Raw genomic sequence first — 19,647 nt, 5'->3', positions numbered from 1 at the left:
GATTGATACATCTCTGCTCAATCATAAATAGATCTAGAATCTTTTTTTTTCCCGGGGGAGGGGGAACACCCTAGTTATAATAATTTAAAGACAAAAATCCAACCCTGAAATTTCTTGACAAAAAACCCCAAAACTATATACATGATATACTAACTTAGTACTTATACCTAGTATAGGTCCCTGTTTATACCCATAGCTTCCTTTCTCAAGAGGAAATTTTTCAATCATACTTCAGTTTTGAATCTTTTTATTATTCCCAGCAACCACATAAAGTAAAATAACCATATCTATATAAATTTATAATGGATTTCAAAACTTCATAAAAATCCTTACAAAGATACATAGAGGGTTCCAGTAAATATTCCATACCAGCCTCTTTCTTTACACCGCACCAAAATTTTAACAATCTAAGCAGAGACATAAATAAATATTTATGTCTCTGATCTAAGGAATCGAAAATCCTATTTCACGGAAGGAGGGGGGAGGGGGGGGGGTAGGTAGAGGCCAATTTTTCAACACAAACTTCTTTCAGAAAACTTTTTGACTACTGTAATTTGAGAATTGTTGTAAATTAGACTTGAATACTTAAAAATTTCAATTAAGGAACTTTTAGAAAATTTGAGATCGCAAAAATCAACAGCATAAAATTGAAACTTTTTAACTTCATATTCAACCATCCCTGGAGCAATGATGAATTAAAGTCAAGGCTTTTTTTTAATTGCCATGTACTTCAGGCGCGGATCCAGAAATTTTTTCCAGGGGGGGTCCACCCTAGTCAAAAAAAAAATCCAATCCCAGACGTCAAAAACCTATTTCGTGGGTGGGGGGGGGGGGGGTAGTGGTGATTTCTATTGCCTCAAATCTTTCACTTTTCATACCCATTTCATACATATTCGCGTTTACCAGGGGGGTCAGCGTTTTCCAGGGGGGGGGGAACTCCATGGTAACTTTTTTCTTGTTTTAGTACAGTTGTATATACATTTTTAACCGGGTAAATTCCGGGGGGGGGGGTCCTCCCGACCCCCCCACTAAATCCGCGCATGTACTTAAAAGTTTTTCAATTAAAGAAAGGGTAAATTTACTCATATGTGGCACAGTGCTACTGGTGCTTGAGGGTTTGGATTCAGGATATGTGTTTTCCTACGTCTTTCGATAAATTCAGGCCAAAATATCGAAAGTCGCTGAAATTAGCAGTTCTCTTTTTTCTATTTTTTTTAGGCATATCTTTTTCAGAAAGGAACAGAGCTAGGAAGCTGTGTTGTATGTTTTTAAAATTGAATCGCCGAACTTTAAATAATTTTTATCATTATAATTTTATTCAAAAGCAGACATGTAATTAACAAAATACCGAGCCCATATGTGTGTCGTGTCAAAATATGTCGTCCCAGGAACACGTGCAATTGTTTACGGAAGCAGTGGTGCAGTATGGGATTGTTAGAGGCTCGAAATTCGAAAACAAAAAACATGGCGATGCGAGAGGATAGCCTGCTGGACAGTCCTGTTTCTTATAACAGTTTCCAACGATCAATTCCTCTCAGGGCATCTAAAATTAACATAGGTAAATCCTTCACACTTTGAACAATCTGTTTGATTTGAAGTATGAAATTCGTTAACGCTTGATCTGTAATATAAACAAACGGACACCTGTTCGATCGACAGGGTTCGTCATTGCGTGGCATATTGTTCGTGAATTTCAGAAAAATATATATAAGCTTTTACATAGCTAAGACTGTTTGAATTTTATACTGAAAAGATTTATCCACAGCAGATAAAATTGAATGATTTAATAAATCAATTCATTTGGTGTCAGGTGTGGTTGTGGCCTGGGCCATCCTTAAAAAATCATTTGTTTGGAATTGCCGGTTTCCACACAGGAAGCCTAATTTTACATAGATCTGACACTATATTTCAGTGTTTTGTATGGTGCATGTGATACAATATGTAATGGGTGAAAAAATTGATTAAATCTTTCCTTTTGGTCAATAAAATTTTTTTAAGGGGGCATTTCAATGACAGGCAATTTAATAAATCAATTTGTTGGTGTGGTTGTTGGCTCCTACCCCTAATCCAAAGAGACCCACCCCCCCCCCCGACTCCAACTACCACCCTTCCCTTTCAGATTCCTGTATTAGCCACAGAAAAGGAAGAGGTTATGATGTCTGGATATCCCTGATGTGATTTAGGTTTAGAATGAAAAACTTGCCATGCTGGCAGAAAAGTGTTTAAAGGAAAATGTTTTACTATCAACATAAAAACACTAAAAAAAATGTTGAGATAATGCAACAACTTAATATGTGGGAACTTTGCAGTTTAATTGAAAATGAAGTTAGCCCTAAACACTTCATAAAAGTTTGTCCAGGAAGTGTCCTAAATTCGCGGTTCCAATACAAAAGGTAGGCAGTAGTGATATAGGGATTTTTTTTTTTTTGCAAAAATGTAAAACAGATAACTAAACAATATGAAAGTTGAAGTATTGCTATTAAAATTATCTATTTATGTGTTCAAAATGACTGCAATGTTTCTGACAGTCAACAACCTCATTTTGTCAAGTGTTGCTTTAAATTTTGACATCCTTTGAAAAGTTTGCTTACAAGAAAGATGGTTTTCATATGAGTACTTGTTTTTGAAAATTTAAAACATTAGTATTGGTGTTTGAATAATTTAATCATTTTCAATTTGCATTGTTCAGTATGACAGTAAAATAAATTTCCTTGACAGGCCGACTTTTAATGAAATAATCCATAGTTCAATAAAAAAAAAAAAATGATGAAGTTATTTTTAACTTTTAATACAGTATAACACAGGCAGTTGTTTTCAGATGTATATTTTTAGCCCATAGTATATAATACCGATAATAGCACTTACTATGCTGTATGGGTTAAAAATTTATTTCTGAAATACATGGAAATAAGTGCCTATGCTTTTATAACACAAATATTTACAAATGTATATTTACATTATATTTAATCTATGTTTCTATATAAAAATTATAAATAAGAATGTCACATCAATTATCTATCTTTAAACACTTAAAGTTCTTAAGAATTTCAAAATGATGCATGTATTTTAATTATCATGGGAATTTTCAAATATCCAAACCAAATGTGTAAAGAGTTTTACTTGTAATTTAAATATGAAACATTGTAGATATTGCTCTTGATTTTAATTTAATTTTTTTTTTTTGTCAAAAGATAATGCATTGCCAATTAATTATTAGATGTAATGCAAAATAATGAAAATATCAGACATACCTCAATCTTTCACAACTTTAGAATTGCATTCAAAAAAGGTTGAGGAACTCTTCATATCTTATTGTATAGTAGATGCAGTACTGAAGACTCTTATTGTTTTGATTTAATTAAATGCATTTCCAGTGAAAATGACTGAAAACTTTGAAGTTTTGGCCTTCATCATGTTCATGCATTTAATAAGGCAAAATACTCTAAATTAATAAGAATGGGGAAAAAAGACTTACATGTATCATTTATGATTTAGATAAATCTTTAATACTTGTAATGTAAAGTATTATACATCTAAATCAATTAATCATTCTTTTTTCTTATTTAAAAAGTTAAATCAAACATCTTAACTTCAAAGAAAACTTTGAATTTCTTAATGGATTCATTATTAATTCAGACTAAACTTGAAAGAATATTTAAATTTTTAATGGTCAATTATTTCCAGAACCTTGTCTTTGGCATGTCACAATTTTCCCTGCAGGTACACATCACCTGATTTTCCACTCTTTGAAACTTACAGGACAATCTGTTGAATAGTGGTTCCACATGTTATTTCAGTCCCTGAGAAATGAATATGCAAAGGTGTAAAAAGGTGTGCACAGGTGTGAAATCAGGTGTAAGGGCACATGTCACATGCCTTCCTTGTTTTAATTAGCAAGTGGAAAAGAGGGAAGTGGTTTTAATGTGTTAAAATCAAGTGAAATGGAAAAAAATATGTTTATATATCAGTAAAAAGTATTTTGTTGATTATCAGAAATTGAATTCAAGCTATACAAGTAACATCAATGATTGAGAAGTTATATCTATAGAAATATTTAAACATGGTTCAAGCAACTACTCCTCTTAGTAAGTATTGAGATTACAATGATATTGGACACTTTTTGGAAATATATTTCTTAGCTACAAACCTGTCATTAGAATTAGTTTAAGAAATTAATTTTTAAAAAAAAACTCTCAAGACTTTTAAAATTTCACTTTTGTTAAGGAAATAGATTAACGTCAACAGGTTATTACATAGATAATTTTCTAGGAATGTGGTTTTTTTTTCAAAATAAAAGTTCAAGATTAGAATTTTAATCTCAAAAGTATAAGAAGTATGTCTCCTAATTTACCAGCTTATCTGTCTCAAAGTACATAAGTTTTACAAATACTCTCTGTTAAAAAACCTGAGAAAGACTTTAATATGCCCCAATTAAACAGATCTGCTAAATAAACAAGAGTGCTAAACAAATACAATTCAAAGGAAAAAATTCCCATGGACAGTTGGTATTGTTTTTACAGTAATTAGGGTGTCACACTATGAGGGGAGTATTTCATTACTAGCAGTGCTACTGACTCTAAGTCAACACACAGGAGGGGGTATATAATGGGGGTGGGAAACTTGGACTGACAGAATCTGATCTCTGGAGAATATATATTTGCTTTTTTTGAGTCATTTGTTACATTTACATGAAAACTGCCACCATGACTAGAACTACTGGAGACATTAGCCTCAATGTTACTGGGGAAATATTCAAAACTTGTAGAGGTAAAGAAATTTTTGGGGGCATACTTTTAGGTCTTTTTTAAATTTTTTCCACTCTTGATCTTAAAGAAAAAATTATGTTGAGATAACAGGCCTGCTTATTCTAAATATGATAACTGAGCATTTCTGCATGGCAACTGTATAAAGTTACTAAATTTTACTTGTAATTTTGATGGGTTTTAGCTTAAATTTCAGTTAATTAATGTGATTTTTTAAAGAGTTCTAAATATACACTGTATATGTAAAATTTATGTGAATCATTTTTAAAAAAAAGATTCTCTTTTTATTTTCAGGGCCATTTTGGGCTACTCAGATATGGAATGAAATCATCGACCACTTAAAGATACATGTAGAGGTGAAGAGGCGCCGGTACAAAATGAAGACGTATGACAACACCTTCTCTGGGGCCCACGCTGTAGATATTGTCATGACCTACCTACTCAGCGAGAAAAACACATTTAGTACAGACCTGTCCAGAGACAAAGCGGTCAAGGTAGGTATTTCATGATGATGATGAGAGATTTATAAAGAATATTATGGGAGAAGGAGGGGGAAGCTATAAGCTTATCCCGTACTCGGTGAATACATGTAATAATTTTGAATAAAAAAGTGAGAGAGATATTGAATGGCAATCTGAAAGCATTAATTGTTTATCTTAGACTTCCTAATCAGAGATTGATATTTAAATTTCTTGAACACTAAAATGTTCAATTTTTGTAGAGTGACTGAAATTGAGTTATCCCCCTTTTTCTGTAATTGAAATCTTGAGATGTCTAAGATAGCCTATTAATCTTGTATAATAATTTTCTGGTCTATATTATTAACAGCTCTGCCAGTCTTTGATGGATCGCCAGGTCTTCTGCTCAATTAGTAATCGCACAAGTGAGATCAAGAAAACGTTTGATGACAGCCACAATAAGCTGTACAGATTTGTGGGCATGGATCTGCCAGAGAACCATGAGAACTCTAACTCCACCATCATAGAGACCAGCTCCTCAGACGAGGAACACGATTATTCCATCATGGAGGACTGCCGGGGCAACCAGTCCATTAGGTAAGGAATTAGGGAACATAAATTGGAGAGGGGGGTGAAGTTCTTTGGAACAAATTCATTTATGAATTTAATTTATTTGATCACAATAGACGACTTTCACATTTACAAAAGTTATTCCCCTTTGCGGGGACAATACCGGTTCAACCGGCGTAAGACACTGTTTTCCCTCTACAACCTTACCAACTTTATGGGTCAGTGTCTTTGCAATAGAATCTGTATGAATATGTTCATTACGTTTTTCATAATGCCCCATACTCTGGCAATACAGGTAAATAATTGTCCGAAACGTTTGCAGATTAAAAATATTTATGAGTAACTTACAAAGGACAAAGTGGGAAAAATGAGCGTTACGCCGACAACGGGAGATAACTCTTAGAAATGTGAATTTCGTCTATGTGATAAATATAAGTTTTGAATTCTGAATATATTTTTTTTAAAAATTATTTGGCATGGAAGAATAAATTTAAATAGATTTATTTACAGAGAAAGAAAAATCAACTTCATTGAAAAACTTCAAACTGAAATTTTCTGACATGGCCCAACAATTTATGAAAAGACAGCCGTATAAATGTTTTTAACCATTTAATTTGTATTTTTCAGACTGAATCCAGAAGTGGACCAAGAAGGGAATTTGGATGACAGTGTCATCTGTAATCCTATTGCCGTGAACAAGAAAGGACAAGTGCTACAGGAGATTATCTCCCTTCATCAGTCCTTCACTCGCCGCAGAAGTCGCAGCTCACTCAAGTCTGATACCTCCATCATGTCCAGAAATAGCTGCAGGGACTCAACACTCACACCTGAAGGTAACTAACATTTCTAAGTCTGATGTTCAAGGGATTTTTTTTTATGCCTTTATAAAGAACTGGAGGTTTGGGTTAAATTTTTCTCTTTCAAAAGTCAAGTTAAGAAATTATTATTCAGAATTAATATTTCAAAGGTACAACAATTGAAGTAAAAAAAAGTTTAAAATATTAAAATTCTCCAACTTTGAAACACTGTAAAATGCTAAAATTTGAAATACATTTTTGTATTAAGGTACATTAAAATGCATGAAGAGGTTTTTTACTTAATAATATCATTTTAATTTTGTTTTCAGTGATGGAGTCTCTTTGGAGAGAGGTTGCCCTGTGTCAGCTTCTGACCATTGTAGAGATACCCTTCCTGGAGGGATTATTATCAGACCAGAAATCCAGCAAGAAGACGGTCAAACAGAACATGATCACCAACTCAGTGTCCAAACACTACAACAGCGTGGGGATCAACAACATTACCGACCCCTTCATGAGAACGGCCCTCAACTGCATCGAGTGTCTCCCCAAAGGTTTACTAGTGCTAGAAAAAGACTTTGTCAGGGGACATAACCCTGCAGCCAAGATCCAAGCATTCCATGTTCTCAGCGGACACTACAAGTCCCAGGCAAATTCCCTGATGCCAGAAAATTTCATCGAGGTCCACTTGGCCATTTTGAATTTCATTATCCAACAGAAGCATGAAATGGCCATTGAGGCTCTGCAGTTGGATCTGATTATTCTGCCATGGCATATCAGGGAGGAGCTGCGACGTCTGCTCAAGTTTATGACTGCTTGTGCTGAGATGACAGATTTCTCTGTTGATTCTAAGGTAAATTTCTTGAATAATAATGACATTTTTTTTCATAATATTATTTTTTTAAAAATTTGCTCCTGCTCTTTGCACTTTGAATCAAGAAATATGTTAAAAGTAAATGAAAATTTATTTTCTAGCATAGTGATATACCGTATGTTTGATGAACCTTATATACACATTAAATATAAAATTTTCTGTTTTCCTCTAACAGGTGAACAATGAGACCCTAGCTCTAGACACCTTCACGGACTGCATCATTCAACACAAAGTGCTGGCTCACAAACTCGCTCGAGTTCTGGTCCTCTTCCTGATGAAGAATCTCAAGAGAATCTTCACTGTACCCAAGGAGATCAAGGATCGAGTTGTGACTCGTATGAATGATCTGAAGACAGGAGAAGTCTCCCCTGTAAGAGGTAGGTTTTGTATTCTTCTCTTGCTATATTTAAGGCACATTAAACATATTAAGATAAAATTTTAGGCATATTATATCATATTACACTCAATGCATAAAAAATGGTACCTACTTTATCAATGAAATTTTAAAGAAAATTAAATCTCCAAAAAATGATATTTCTAAGATTTAAAAAAAGAATGACTTTGGAATCAAGTTGAAGTGATCCAATGCACCTGTATATATTTTAAAAATATAGCAAATTTTCTGAAGCATAGAAAACTAAATGTGATTTTAAAATTTTTCATTTTATGTTGATGTCATACAGTGTTAGTTTGCATGATAAAATTAAACCTATTTTTTACGTTATTTCAGATAATGCCTACTGCAGCCAAGTCACAACAGACGAGTATCAGAAACAGGCCACGGAGTGTACCAACACGGCGCTGGTCTCCATGATGAACAGTATCCTGGACAACACGAACTTTACGCTCAAAGAAAAGAAACAGCGCCTACGACAGTTCCAGAAATGTCACCCCGAGCTGTACGCCAAACATTTCGTCGGAATGTTGTAAATCGGTTCAATAAATGTGCTATTATAAGACTGTATCACAACGAATGCTTACAACGATGCAGGGTCCATTGTCTCTAGTGCAATTTATTTATTACATGTGATATTGTACATATATTTGTAAAAAGCAAGCAGTATTTATATTTACTTAACCATAATAATGTCCAAAATATTAACACTGATCCTTGTTTATTTCTCTTTTTGACAAACCCCTTCTTTTTGATCTCATGTATTTTTTTGTCTCGATCACATTGTTTAGAATGTAGATGATTTTTATTCTCACTATCCCCCTAATTTAATTTCTTTCTTTACAACCCATAATATTTTTTTCTTCCTATTTGTCTCACTTGATGCCTGATCTCCCTTTTCCAATATTTTTTTTTTTTTTTGCACTTTGATGTCTATATTTCCTTGTACTATATTATGCATGATATTTATCAAACAATAGTGCCAAAATGATAAATATTAAAAAGAGATATTGATCAAAATACATTGGTTTGTTATTAATTATGTACTGTGAACAACTTGCCAGATGTCAAATTTTGTTTAAATTTAGCAACAGGATATTAACTGTCAATTTTCTATGTATATAAATTACTACATTTTAAACAGTAAACATGCCAACAAATTTGGATTTGATTTTGTTTTATTTATTATTTTTACCAATGAATTTTATATTTTATTCGAATAGATAATAATTTCATGACTGTTGATTGAAATGAAGTAATTTTAAAGATGTGATATGTGTATTTCGTATTTCAAAAAATATTGAATTCTTCCAACATGTGAAATATACTTTTCATGAACTGATTGATTAGTTTTGAGGGGGCAGAAATACATAAATATTTTATTACAAGTTTACCCCCCTTTTGTAGTGGATTGGTCATTTGAACTGTGAATATATTAACAGCTGTGAAACATTGGAATTGTATGAAAGTGGATTCATAAGAAAAACTATGATTGTGAAATATGTAATGCATGTACAAGCAAAGCTAAGTGATAGAAAGAATCTCCCTTGGTTACTGTGGATGAAAAATTATTGTGTTTTTCAAAGGTTAAAAAACTGATTCAAGTAAAAGTTGGGGGGGGGCACTTGTTGAGTTGGATAAAAACCATTCTACCACAAACCATGAGAGATTCTTTTGATCTGATACAGTTTAGGGTTTTGAGAATGTGTTTATTTCATGTGAGATTTACATTTCCGCAAACTGCCTGGAAATTAGCCCTCTTACGCTGGAAAAAGTTCTAACGTGAAATCTCGTAAAGAGGGGGGGGGGGGGGTGCGTGTTGTTTAAAAGGGAGTGGAGGGCTTGACGGCTGTACCATGTTTACCTAATGGACTAGAATGCAGATGGTGGCTGAATTTATTTACTACATTATTTTTTCCTTCTTTTTACTCCCTTTAAGGCTTTTTTATGCATTTTTTTTCAAACAAAAATGCCCATGCGATTTAATTTCATTTTTAAACTTATAGTTCAATATTTATCCATCGTATAATTTATTTATTTATTCCCTACATAAACCAATTCCTGGAAAAGTATGATGCATCAATGACAATTGATTAATAAAGAACTCAGAAACGTTACAATATTATCGACAAAAGTGCGAATGTATTGACATTAAAGAACAGGTAACTCTAAAATCAATACCGGCATTGGGGTTACGTCCCTTGTCCTCAGGTCGCTAGGGAAGCGTTGCTTAGCTGTCTACCAATCATTTTTTGCGATACACAACACGTGCCTTCTGCCGTGACGTTGGTCTGTTTGTCTGACAACCTTTTGCGAAAAAAGAAGATAAGACAGGTGGGTTGTTTTATTTAGGATCTCACTCAGCCGCCATCAAGAGGTGAGTTTGTCACCAGGGCATATTTTCAGAACTTATCACTGTGGTCCATTGCTCATTCATCATTGTTCACGGACGGTTTAGATTCTGATATCAAAAAAATATCGTGGAGATTTTTCGAGAAGTTTGCTTTTTCATTGTCAGAGAAGTTTGTTTATGCATCGTCAAATATAATGTTCCATCTTTGATTACTAAGGATGTTTCATTATTTTAATGATAAATTACAATATAACAGACACGTTAAATCTTTGAATGCATGAATCTTTCATATCGAACGTATATACTCTGACTTTGGAAGGTGTTGAAATGGATGTTACATTGTTGGAAATGCTAATTTAATACACTCAGAGAGAACATGTATGTCACAGGTGTTATAAAAATCTTTCATATCCCACATAACCAACATGCTAACTGGCTAAATTAACTTGATTTTCCACAGACTAGTTTTAATTCTTGTTATTAATATTGAGAGTCTGAAGTTTATTTCCCATGTCTTACTTTAATATTCTTTTTAATCCATTAAATCATGCAAGGCAACTTGTGTGTCATCAAGGATTGTTAAATATATACAATATATGATGAGAAAAACATTTATAAATGCAAAGTTTTATGGAACATGCTTGCCTAGTCTTAGAATAATTATATCCAGGAAATATCATTTTCAACTTTAATTGATTTCATTCAAATATGGAATCTATCAATTGTTTATTTTTAGCTCTACTGGTCAGAGACCAGAAGATTTTATGCAAGTAATGCGTCCCCCTTTTGTGTGGTTGTCTGTCTGTCTGTCTATATTAACTGTCTGTAAACATTTTTAAAATGCTACTCCTCCTACAGTTTTGTGAAATTTCAATATAACTTGGCACACAAGTAGACTACACTAAGATACATAATTCTGTGTATTTCGGTTTTTGATTTCGATGAAAAGTGTTGCCGTGGTTACTAAAAATAGAAATTTCATGTGAGATTCTTTTGATCGCTACTCCTCCTACAGTTTTGGTCTGATTTCAGTATAACTTGGCACACAAGTAGACTACACTAAGAAGTACATAAATCTGTATATCGCTTTTTGATTTTGATGAACGGTGTTGCCGTGGTTACTAAAAATAGAAATTTCTGTGAAATTCTTTCAAAATGCTACTCCTCCTACAGTTTTGGTTTGATTTCATTATAACTTGGCACACAAGTAGACTACACTAAGTTACATAATTCTGTGTATCGATTTATTTATTCCCTCGATGAATGGTGTTGCCGTGGTTACTAAAAATAGAAATTTCTGTGAAATTCTTTCAAAATGCTACTCCTCCTACAGCTTTGGTCTGATTTCAGTATTACTTGGCAAACAAGTAGAATACACTAAGATACATAATTCTGTGTATCGGTTTTTGATTTTGATGAACGGTGTTGCTGTGGTTACTAAAAATAGAAATTTCTGAGAAATTCTTTCAAAATGCTACTCCTCCTACAGTTTTGGTTTGATTTCATTATAACTTGGCACACAAGTAGAATACACTAAGATACATAATTCTGTTTATCGGTTTTTGATTTCGATGAACGGTGTTGCCGTGGTTACTAAAAATAGAAATATCTGTAAAATTGTTTCAAAATGCTACTCCTCCTACAGTTTTGGTCTGATTTCAATATAACTTGGCACATAAGTAGAATACACTAAGATACATATTTCTGTATATCGAATTTTAATTTTGATGAACGGTGTTGCCGTGGTTTTCTAAAAATAGAAATGTCTGTAAAATTGAGAATCAAAATGCTACTCCTCCTACAGTTTTGGTCTGATTAAATCAGTATAACTTGGCACACAAGGAGTTACATAAGAACATAAAGAGACTTTATCAACGATCATTATTCTATTTAGTTTCAAATCCCAGCTGCTTAAGTACTTTTCTCTTCCTTTGCTATAAGTTCAAACCAGTAGAGCTTCAGTCTCGACAGAGACTTCTGGTTATTAGTGTACATGCACTTTAATGCAGGCAAGCATATTGGATTGTAATAAGAATATATTATGTTCAATATTCTGTGAATGTATTACATTTAGATTTGTGTTATTTTAAGTGCCATTTGCGTAAAAGAACTTCTACTAAAACCAGCATAAAGAAACTTCTACCATAACCAAGCATGAGTCGCTATATGCTTTGCATTAATTATATATGACTTCATAGATATTATAGAGGAACATTTTAAAGTAAAGGGGCTAAATCACATTTTCACTAACTTGGTCAAAATCAATTTCCACTCAGTATATCATACATGTCACTAAATGTGATACATTTATTGTATTTGTGTATTCATAAAGTGCTTCAATTTTAAAGTTGTTCAGAAACTTTCATTTATAGTCAAACATAGTAGGGGTATTTTTCTGACTTTAAGAGTCAGTGTAACCATTTGTCATCAGCAGTGTCTTCTTCATGTTTATACTAGTGCTACATCATTGCATCTCATAGGGATGTCAGGCCTGAGCTAAGAGTCTTTTGAATGGTACACTAGTATTGTTATTGGTTGATTCACTAGTCTTATCTTTAGAGTTAGTCTTGAGCTAAACATCATACAATGAATGCTTCAACATAATTCATTTCATGATCAGGATTCTTCATGCTCTTGCATTGATAAATGATTGAGATGCAGACTCAATCTCTATCCTGGGGTATACCTCTGAGGGAGTACATCTCAAAATAAAATTCTGGAGGTTTATTCAAGTTTTTCCTCTTGTTCAACCACAGATTTGCTTAGGCTTACAGTTTACAGTGTAAAAATGAAGTTGTTTTATTTGTGTAACGTTACAGTAATAGTGCTCTAGTTTGTTAAAAAGACTAGTTGTTAAAGTTTTGATTTAAAATTATGATTTGTTGTTTGACACTACAAAATTTATTATGTTGTAGACAAGATTAATATAGTCTTAGTTTGAAATATATATGACTTCTGGGTTATTTTCATCAATGTTATTTTCGACTTCTGAATGACCAGACAATGCTCTTTGCTCAAGTACACATGTATTGGAATAAATCTGCTTTTGGCCTTGGTCAACAAATATCTGACTATAGGTATAGTCATGAGTAGACCCCATCAAAATTCCGTAATGTATTAAATATGACTCTGGATTGGTTAACGATAATTGTGAAATATTGATTAGAATGTTGAATGAAATATTTGATCAAAATTTAGAGTATATCAAATCATCTGTATTTTTATGCCATTTTTCAGTTGATATAGAACATAATTGTCCACAAATACTTTCAACATATCCTTTCAAAATGGAAGAATGCAATGTAAAATAGACATTTCTTTAAATGTTCAATTGAAATGGTCATCACCGGAAAAAATTTTTAATACATAATGTATCTTAATTCTATAGTGAAAATGTTAAAATAAACTGGGACAAGGGCAGCTGCAAATACTTAATTTGTACCTACACTGTACGTAATATTTTGAATTGTTACCACTTGACATCCACAATTAATTTTAATGGATTTCTAAAGGATAAATTGAAGAGACTGTTTTGTAATTGTGTCCGAAACTCTATACAGTAAAATTTGGTTTTAACAAAGTCACTTGGACCTTTGAAATAACTAAGCTATAATCTGAATTCATTATATCCGTATAAGGAATTTGTTTAATTTATATAGCAAGGGATCCAATGTATAGCAAGGGATCCAATATAATTTATTTAATTACCCCCCTTCCATTCAAGTAGGAATATAGAAATGAAAACACTATATTACATTTGACCTAGCCTTAAAACAAAAGATGTGTGATAAACTTACATTATTGAAACTCATGCACAAGCACACTCCAGTAAATCATTTCAATTGTGAAACAACAAAGAACTTGCAATATTGTGCACAACAATAAAATACTTGAATATTTGATAAACTGATTCTTCTCGATGAGCTCCCAACATGAACATATTGAATTGGTAACCTAATTTTGCTAAGAAACAGATCAAGACATAGGTATTTGGCTTTCTCAAATGTTAAGGTCTTTTTTCAATAGGATATGTCACAACGTTATCTTTTATCTGAAAAACATGTAACTGAACTTCTTTTTCATATCATTTGCTTTAAATTGTTGGCATATTTTGACAGTCCTCTTCAACTTGAAAGTTAAATTTTTTTTATTACAATTGGCCAGAATTTTAAATTTCATCAATTTATTATATGTAAAATTTAATTAAATTAAAGCATTAGATGAGAATTTAATTTCTTTAAAAAATTGACAGTGCCTTAAGTAATTTATTAATAACAATTTAAATTTAATATGGCACATGCAAAAATATCAAAATTAATTCTTAACAGATTTACTTTGCATCATATACACACACTGGTTGTTAAATGCTATTGTTATGAAGATTTTTACTTGATAATCAATATTAAATTGTATTGTATTTTTTTGTGGAGAGCTTTAATCAGTTATTGATTAAGTTTTTAAAGTCTGTGACGTGCAGGTTCTTTCTTGAATACAGTCCATTTAAATCCAAAGCCGTTACTTGCATTGGCCTAGCCATTGGTTGCTGGGGAGCCATTGGTGCAAACATTATAACCAACACAAAACAGTTAAATATATTTCTGGCACTGAAGATTGAGGAAATAAGATATTTCCCTGGGACTTTTTTTTCTTTGTGGAAACTTAAGTTTTGGGGATTTTTAATGATATTGGATTAAAACTGCTTCATTTTGGTTCTCAGGTATGCATTTTTTATTTCCGTTACTTGGAATTCTCTGGTGTGAATATTGATTAATCATAGAAACTGTTCTTTTCTTTACCTGAGGAAATTTTTTACCCCATTAAATTACCTGCATTGGATTCTGAGTTGAATGAATCAGTTCAATTTACATAAATATTGAAGATTTTTTTATGTCTAATGTAATTTGACATCTTAAATGTCAAAATTTTCATAGTGATAAGAAAGATACTTAGAGCAATTGGTTTTAAATTAACAACTTGAAGGATTTGATGAATTTATTCAAGACCATACATGAGTTTGTCATAAATATGTACCATCAAAGACAAAATAACATTTACAATAACATGTTTTAAAGTATTAAATTAATTTTCAATTTTTTTTTGCATTGTAGGTATCAGTGAGTCAGTGTAGATTTTGAATTTAGTAACCATGGTGTACAATTATACAAAACCCCGTGGCCCCATCGCTGCTATGTACAGCAGCCCCGGCCCCTGTTACGGACTCCCAGGTCTAGTCGGACAAAAATCCCACGATCCCCGTAGTGTTCACAACAAAGCTGCTTCTTATCCTTTCGGTGTTCGCCACGGAAAATTCAGGGATGACTGCAGCCCTGGCCCCTGCTATTACCCCAACCCCAAGGTCTACAGGGACGGAAACGATGGAACCCCTCACTACTCCCTGTACAGCCGCCAAAAGGACGGAACCATGTTTAAAGTGCCTGGCCCTGGTGCCTACAGCCCCGAGGGCTCGGGACCGACAGCTCACTTCCGCCACCCCGCCTACAGCTTCGGAACTCGTCACAGGAACAGGAGGACAGACAACACACCTGGTAAGATTCTATAGGGGGGTTATAATGTAAACTGGCACTTTTATGGTAGTTATGGTGGTGAAATCAAAATTTGTCAGGGAAGAAAATTAGATGTTACATGCAGGAACCTGTTTTGAAATTAAATATTCAGGATAGGCTGAACTTTATGTTATATTATCATTTTTTTGGAAGGAGGGGGGTCTTTGGATGAGGAAGGGGGGACAACTTGCAGGTAATCTTGCTAATCTGTATCACTCGAGTCACAATGGATAAAAGATGCTGTAGGTGAAAGAGAGTCATGTATATTTATCTCAGATACTGTCAATATACACACACAAAAACACTTCCATTTTTTATTGTTGTCAAAATGGTTTGGGGGTTATTTGTACCTATAGGAAAATTGAACGCATTAACCCCAGGTAATATAGCATGATGGATTCTTGATTTGGTTTGTAGTCATTGATTTTGTGAATCGAACCACTCCAGGTTATGTTCTATTATTGGCTCTGTTGACTTGAATGTCAATAAAAGTAATTTGTCTCCTGTGGAATGGAGTCCCACTGAGATCATAAGATGCCTATTTATCATAGCTATGTTGCCATTAACCATATCAAATAAAGGCAAAAAAAAAGGTTTGTTTGGTTTTAATGGGTAATCTGATTTCAATCCAGATCAATACACTAATCTTCTAATGTCCAATTTGAAAGATAACAGTTTTTATCTATAAAAACACCAGTCTTGTAGAAATTGGACAAGTCTTTAAAAGAAATTTGAAATTCTAAGTTGTAATCATCTTATTTTAGCTCCCAACAACTACACACTGACTCCAATGTTGGGAACCACCAAGGAAAGTGGTAAACCTCAGGCCCCCATCTTCTCCATGTCTGGCAGGCAAAAGCAGGGAGGATTTCATGAGGATCTCGCCAAGGTAAGGGCCCTTACCCCTCTCCAATTTAAAGTAGGGGGCCATACCCCTTTAATTTGAAGTAGGGGTCCTAACCCAGTTTAATACAATAGACCTTTTCAGAGTTATACCCCCTTCTCAACATTGTCCCCTTTGCTCCTTAATGAAAGCATCTTTTTAATGTCATTAAAGTATTTTTAGGACTAAATGGGGTAAAATTTTATGTGGTCAGTTTTACCTTATATCACCCTTATTTGGGTTTGGTCAGTGATAAACAGGCACTTCAGAAATTAAATTTACTTATATTCTTAAGAGTCTATGTTTGAATATATTTAAAGTACTAATGTGTCTAAGTGAAAGTTTGTTTACTTTCTCCATATTTTGTAAACAAAAGGTAGTTGCCTACTTGAGAGAAGTAAATCACTAAAAGTGGTCAATAAACAGTCTCAAGTCTCACCTTTGCTACTTCAATAAACGATGTCTAGTCTTCCCTCTATTCTTGAAGAAATCTAATAATCTAAACTTTAATCGTATCCATTAAGATTTACTGAGTATAAAATGAAAGAGTATGTTTTCCATATTGATATTTTCTATAGAACCCTGCTGAGTTAATATAAAATCACCCATCTTTACAGCAAACAAAATATAGATTTTATAATGCCTGTCACAAATGAAACCACCATTACCAAAAAAAATCCCAGAATAGTAATCTTTCACTTTTCTTCCTAGCATCTAAGAGAAATAATGATACAACTTCATCTCTTTTGTTTTTTGCAGACCCCTGGGCCAGGAACCTATGACACGGCTGATCCCAGCATTTACAAGGATAAAGCTCCTCTGTACAGTATGACCAGCCGAAACGTCATGCCTGGTGATACCACTCGCAAGCCAGGACCCGGTGCTCACTCCCCACAAAATGTAAGATCCACCTCTGTTAACATAATAGTTATTAAGAAAGATAGAATAGATAGTAAGGAGAGTAAAGTAACTTCCCACAGAATGTAAAATCCATATCTAACATAATATTGTTAAGAAAGATAGAATTGAAAGTATACAGATTGTAAGGTAACCAGAACGAAAATCACTTTGGAATTTTAAAATAAAATTGATTGAGTTGGTAGTTGCAAAGAATTTGCTGGAAATTTAACAAAGATCTAAAAAATATAAAGCATTGTAGAAATATTTTGAAAAAAAAAAACTAATTTCAATTTTTTGTTCAACAGGTCTGGACACACAAAAAGAAGATGCCTGAATTCTCCTTCGGAATCCGTCACAGTCAATACTTAGCTCCTCTTATCGTTGACCAGGCCGATTAAAGATTACAGACATTTATTCCTTATTTCATTTTCTCTAGGATCATTTTTATGGATTATTTTGAAAGATATACCGAGTTTTTTATGAATTGGAATATGTTTCCCAATCAAAAATACTTAACAATTTTAGTTACTTTTATCTTAGCACAGGTTTACAAGATAAAAAATGTGATTTTTTTTTTACATTCATATTCTTCATCTAGAAAATGAATTGTGTTTTGTATGTTTGTATCTTCAAAGGCTGTGATAAATTTTTTTTGACCAATTTTTTTGAAAAATAAAATAAATCACCAGCATTTTGTTTTAAGTTTGTGAATATTATTTAAAAAATTTGAACTTAGGCTGGTATTAATTATAAGATCAGTATTAGGATGCAAACAGGGAATAAATTACATTGAAGTATTATATGCTGTTTAGATTTAGCCTGAAGTAGTGTAAAAGAACACGGACTTAAAAGCCTCAGGAGTGAATTGTGTTTAACTTTATTAAGCCATATCTGCATTATATCATCGTATGATTGTGACTTAATATATGTCAATTGTATTATAAATATTATTTGTATGTAATTTTTTTTCCATTGTACAAAGTTTTCTATGTGATATAGTATTATTGTCATTTTTAAAAACTTTGTTTTATATTTTTCTATATCTATATACAAAGTCACTTGTTTGAGTTTTGTGTTGACAAAAAACAGTGAATTATCTCCCCTACTTTATTTTCTAATTTTCTTCAATATTTCTCTCTTTGTGATCATGTCTGCACTGTATCATAACTGGTTGTGTTAAATGAAATAATTGCAAACAAAATAGCCAGCTTATAAATTAAAAATTCAGTTTGCCAAAACTTCAGTATTTATTGATAGATAAATCAGCATTCACTATTATATTAACTTCCTTTAAATAGTAAGAGAATTGTCAATCTTTTTTCGAATACAGACTTTTTTCGTGGAATTTTTAAAATTCCCCCAGCATAGACTTAAACAGTGTGCTAATATTGTCCATTAAGTTGCTGCTATAAAAAAGAACTTGACAATTCTTGATTGTTGTGTATTTTTTGCTCAATGTTCCGTCTTTCTGTTAATTTTTGAGTCAGAATGATACCTAGAGAGTTATCTGCCCCTGTACATGACACTGCAGCATAATGTCAGTGATTGGTTCCACGGTTTCCATGGTTTCTGTAACAACAACTAACAGAATAAAATATGCATTGTTGAAACACATATCTGGCTCATGTTTTCTTTGTACTAAATCAATGAATACTCAGTATATTGAGAGAATGAGTAATGATGTTAAAATATGTTGTGCAACTTTTTTGAAAGATGAAGATGGGAGACATCAAATGTTGAAAATTATAACAAAAATTGAATTCTTTTGTGAAAATTTGAGGACTTGTTTTGCCTTTTAAAAATAATTGTGCATGCATGACTATTTGAAAAATTTAATCACTTACCATCAAAGTCTATATACTTGATCAAAAAAGAGAAAATATATGTAAAGTTACGTAATCTGAAGAATAATTGGATATTCAAATATCCTTTCATTATATGCATACTACCAGCACCTGGTATATGCAAACTATGTGAATGTATTCCCTTTGATTCCATGAACAAACTTTCATGGCAAACAACACATTTTCAGGCTAGATTCGGTCAACAATTATTATATGGCCTACTAAATTATGCAGCATTTCACCATCT

The 19,647-nt window shown here is 32.8% G+C and overlaps 2 protein-coding genes across 3 annotated transcripts; both read left to right on the top strand.

Moving 5' to 3' along the window:
* The first annotated feature begins 1,429 nt into the window (after positions 1-1,429).
* Positions 1,430-9,020, top strand: LOC134277586 (DEP domain-containing protein 7-like). The gene is made up of 7 exons (XM_062759915.1): positions 1,430-1,558; positions 5,058-5,257; positions 5,592-5,818; positions 6,419-6,624; positions 6,918-7,441; positions 7,638-7,839; positions 8,193-9,020. The coding sequence occupies exons 1-7, from the start codon at positions 1,465-1,467 to the stop codon at positions 8,390-8,392; spliced, it is 1,653 nt and encodes a 550-aa protein (XP_062615899.1). The 5' UTR covers positions 1,430-1,464; the 3' UTR covers positions 8,393-9,020.
* A 1,075-nt stretch (positions 9,021-10,095) lies between these two features.
* LOC134277571 (ciliary microtubule associated protein 1A-like) lies at positions 10,096-19,170 on the top strand. 2 transcript variants are annotated; one of them, XM_062759905.1, is made up of 5 exons: positions 10,096-10,190; positions 15,318-15,755; positions 16,538-16,662; positions 17,416-17,556; positions 17,862-19,170. In XM_062759905.1, the coding sequence occupies exons 2-5, from the start codon at positions 15,356-15,358 to the stop codon at positions 17,952-17,954; spliced, it is 759 nt and encodes a 252-aa protein (XP_062615889.1). In that variant the 5' UTR covers positions 10,096-10,190; positions 15,318-15,355; the 3' UTR covers positions 17,955-19,170. The 2 variants fall into 2 exon arrangements, with proteins under 2 accessions (XP_062615889.1, XP_062615883.1); XM_062759899.1 differs by having other exon boundaries at positions 10,124-10,233.
* The last annotated feature ends 477 nt before the right edge of the window (positions 19,171-19,647 follow it).

This window comes from Saccostrea cucullata, unplaced genomic scaffold, assembly GCF_032062105.1.
Source record: "Saccostrea cucullata isolate Sc308-1 unplaced genomic scaffold, CSIRO_AGI_Scuc_v1 ctg649, whole genome shotgun sequence".
Lineage (NCBI taxonomy): Eukaryota > Metazoa > Mollusca > Bivalvia > Ostreida > Ostreidae > Saccostrea > Saccostrea cuccullata.
This window is presented reverse-complemented; position numbering and strand designations above follow the sequence as displayed.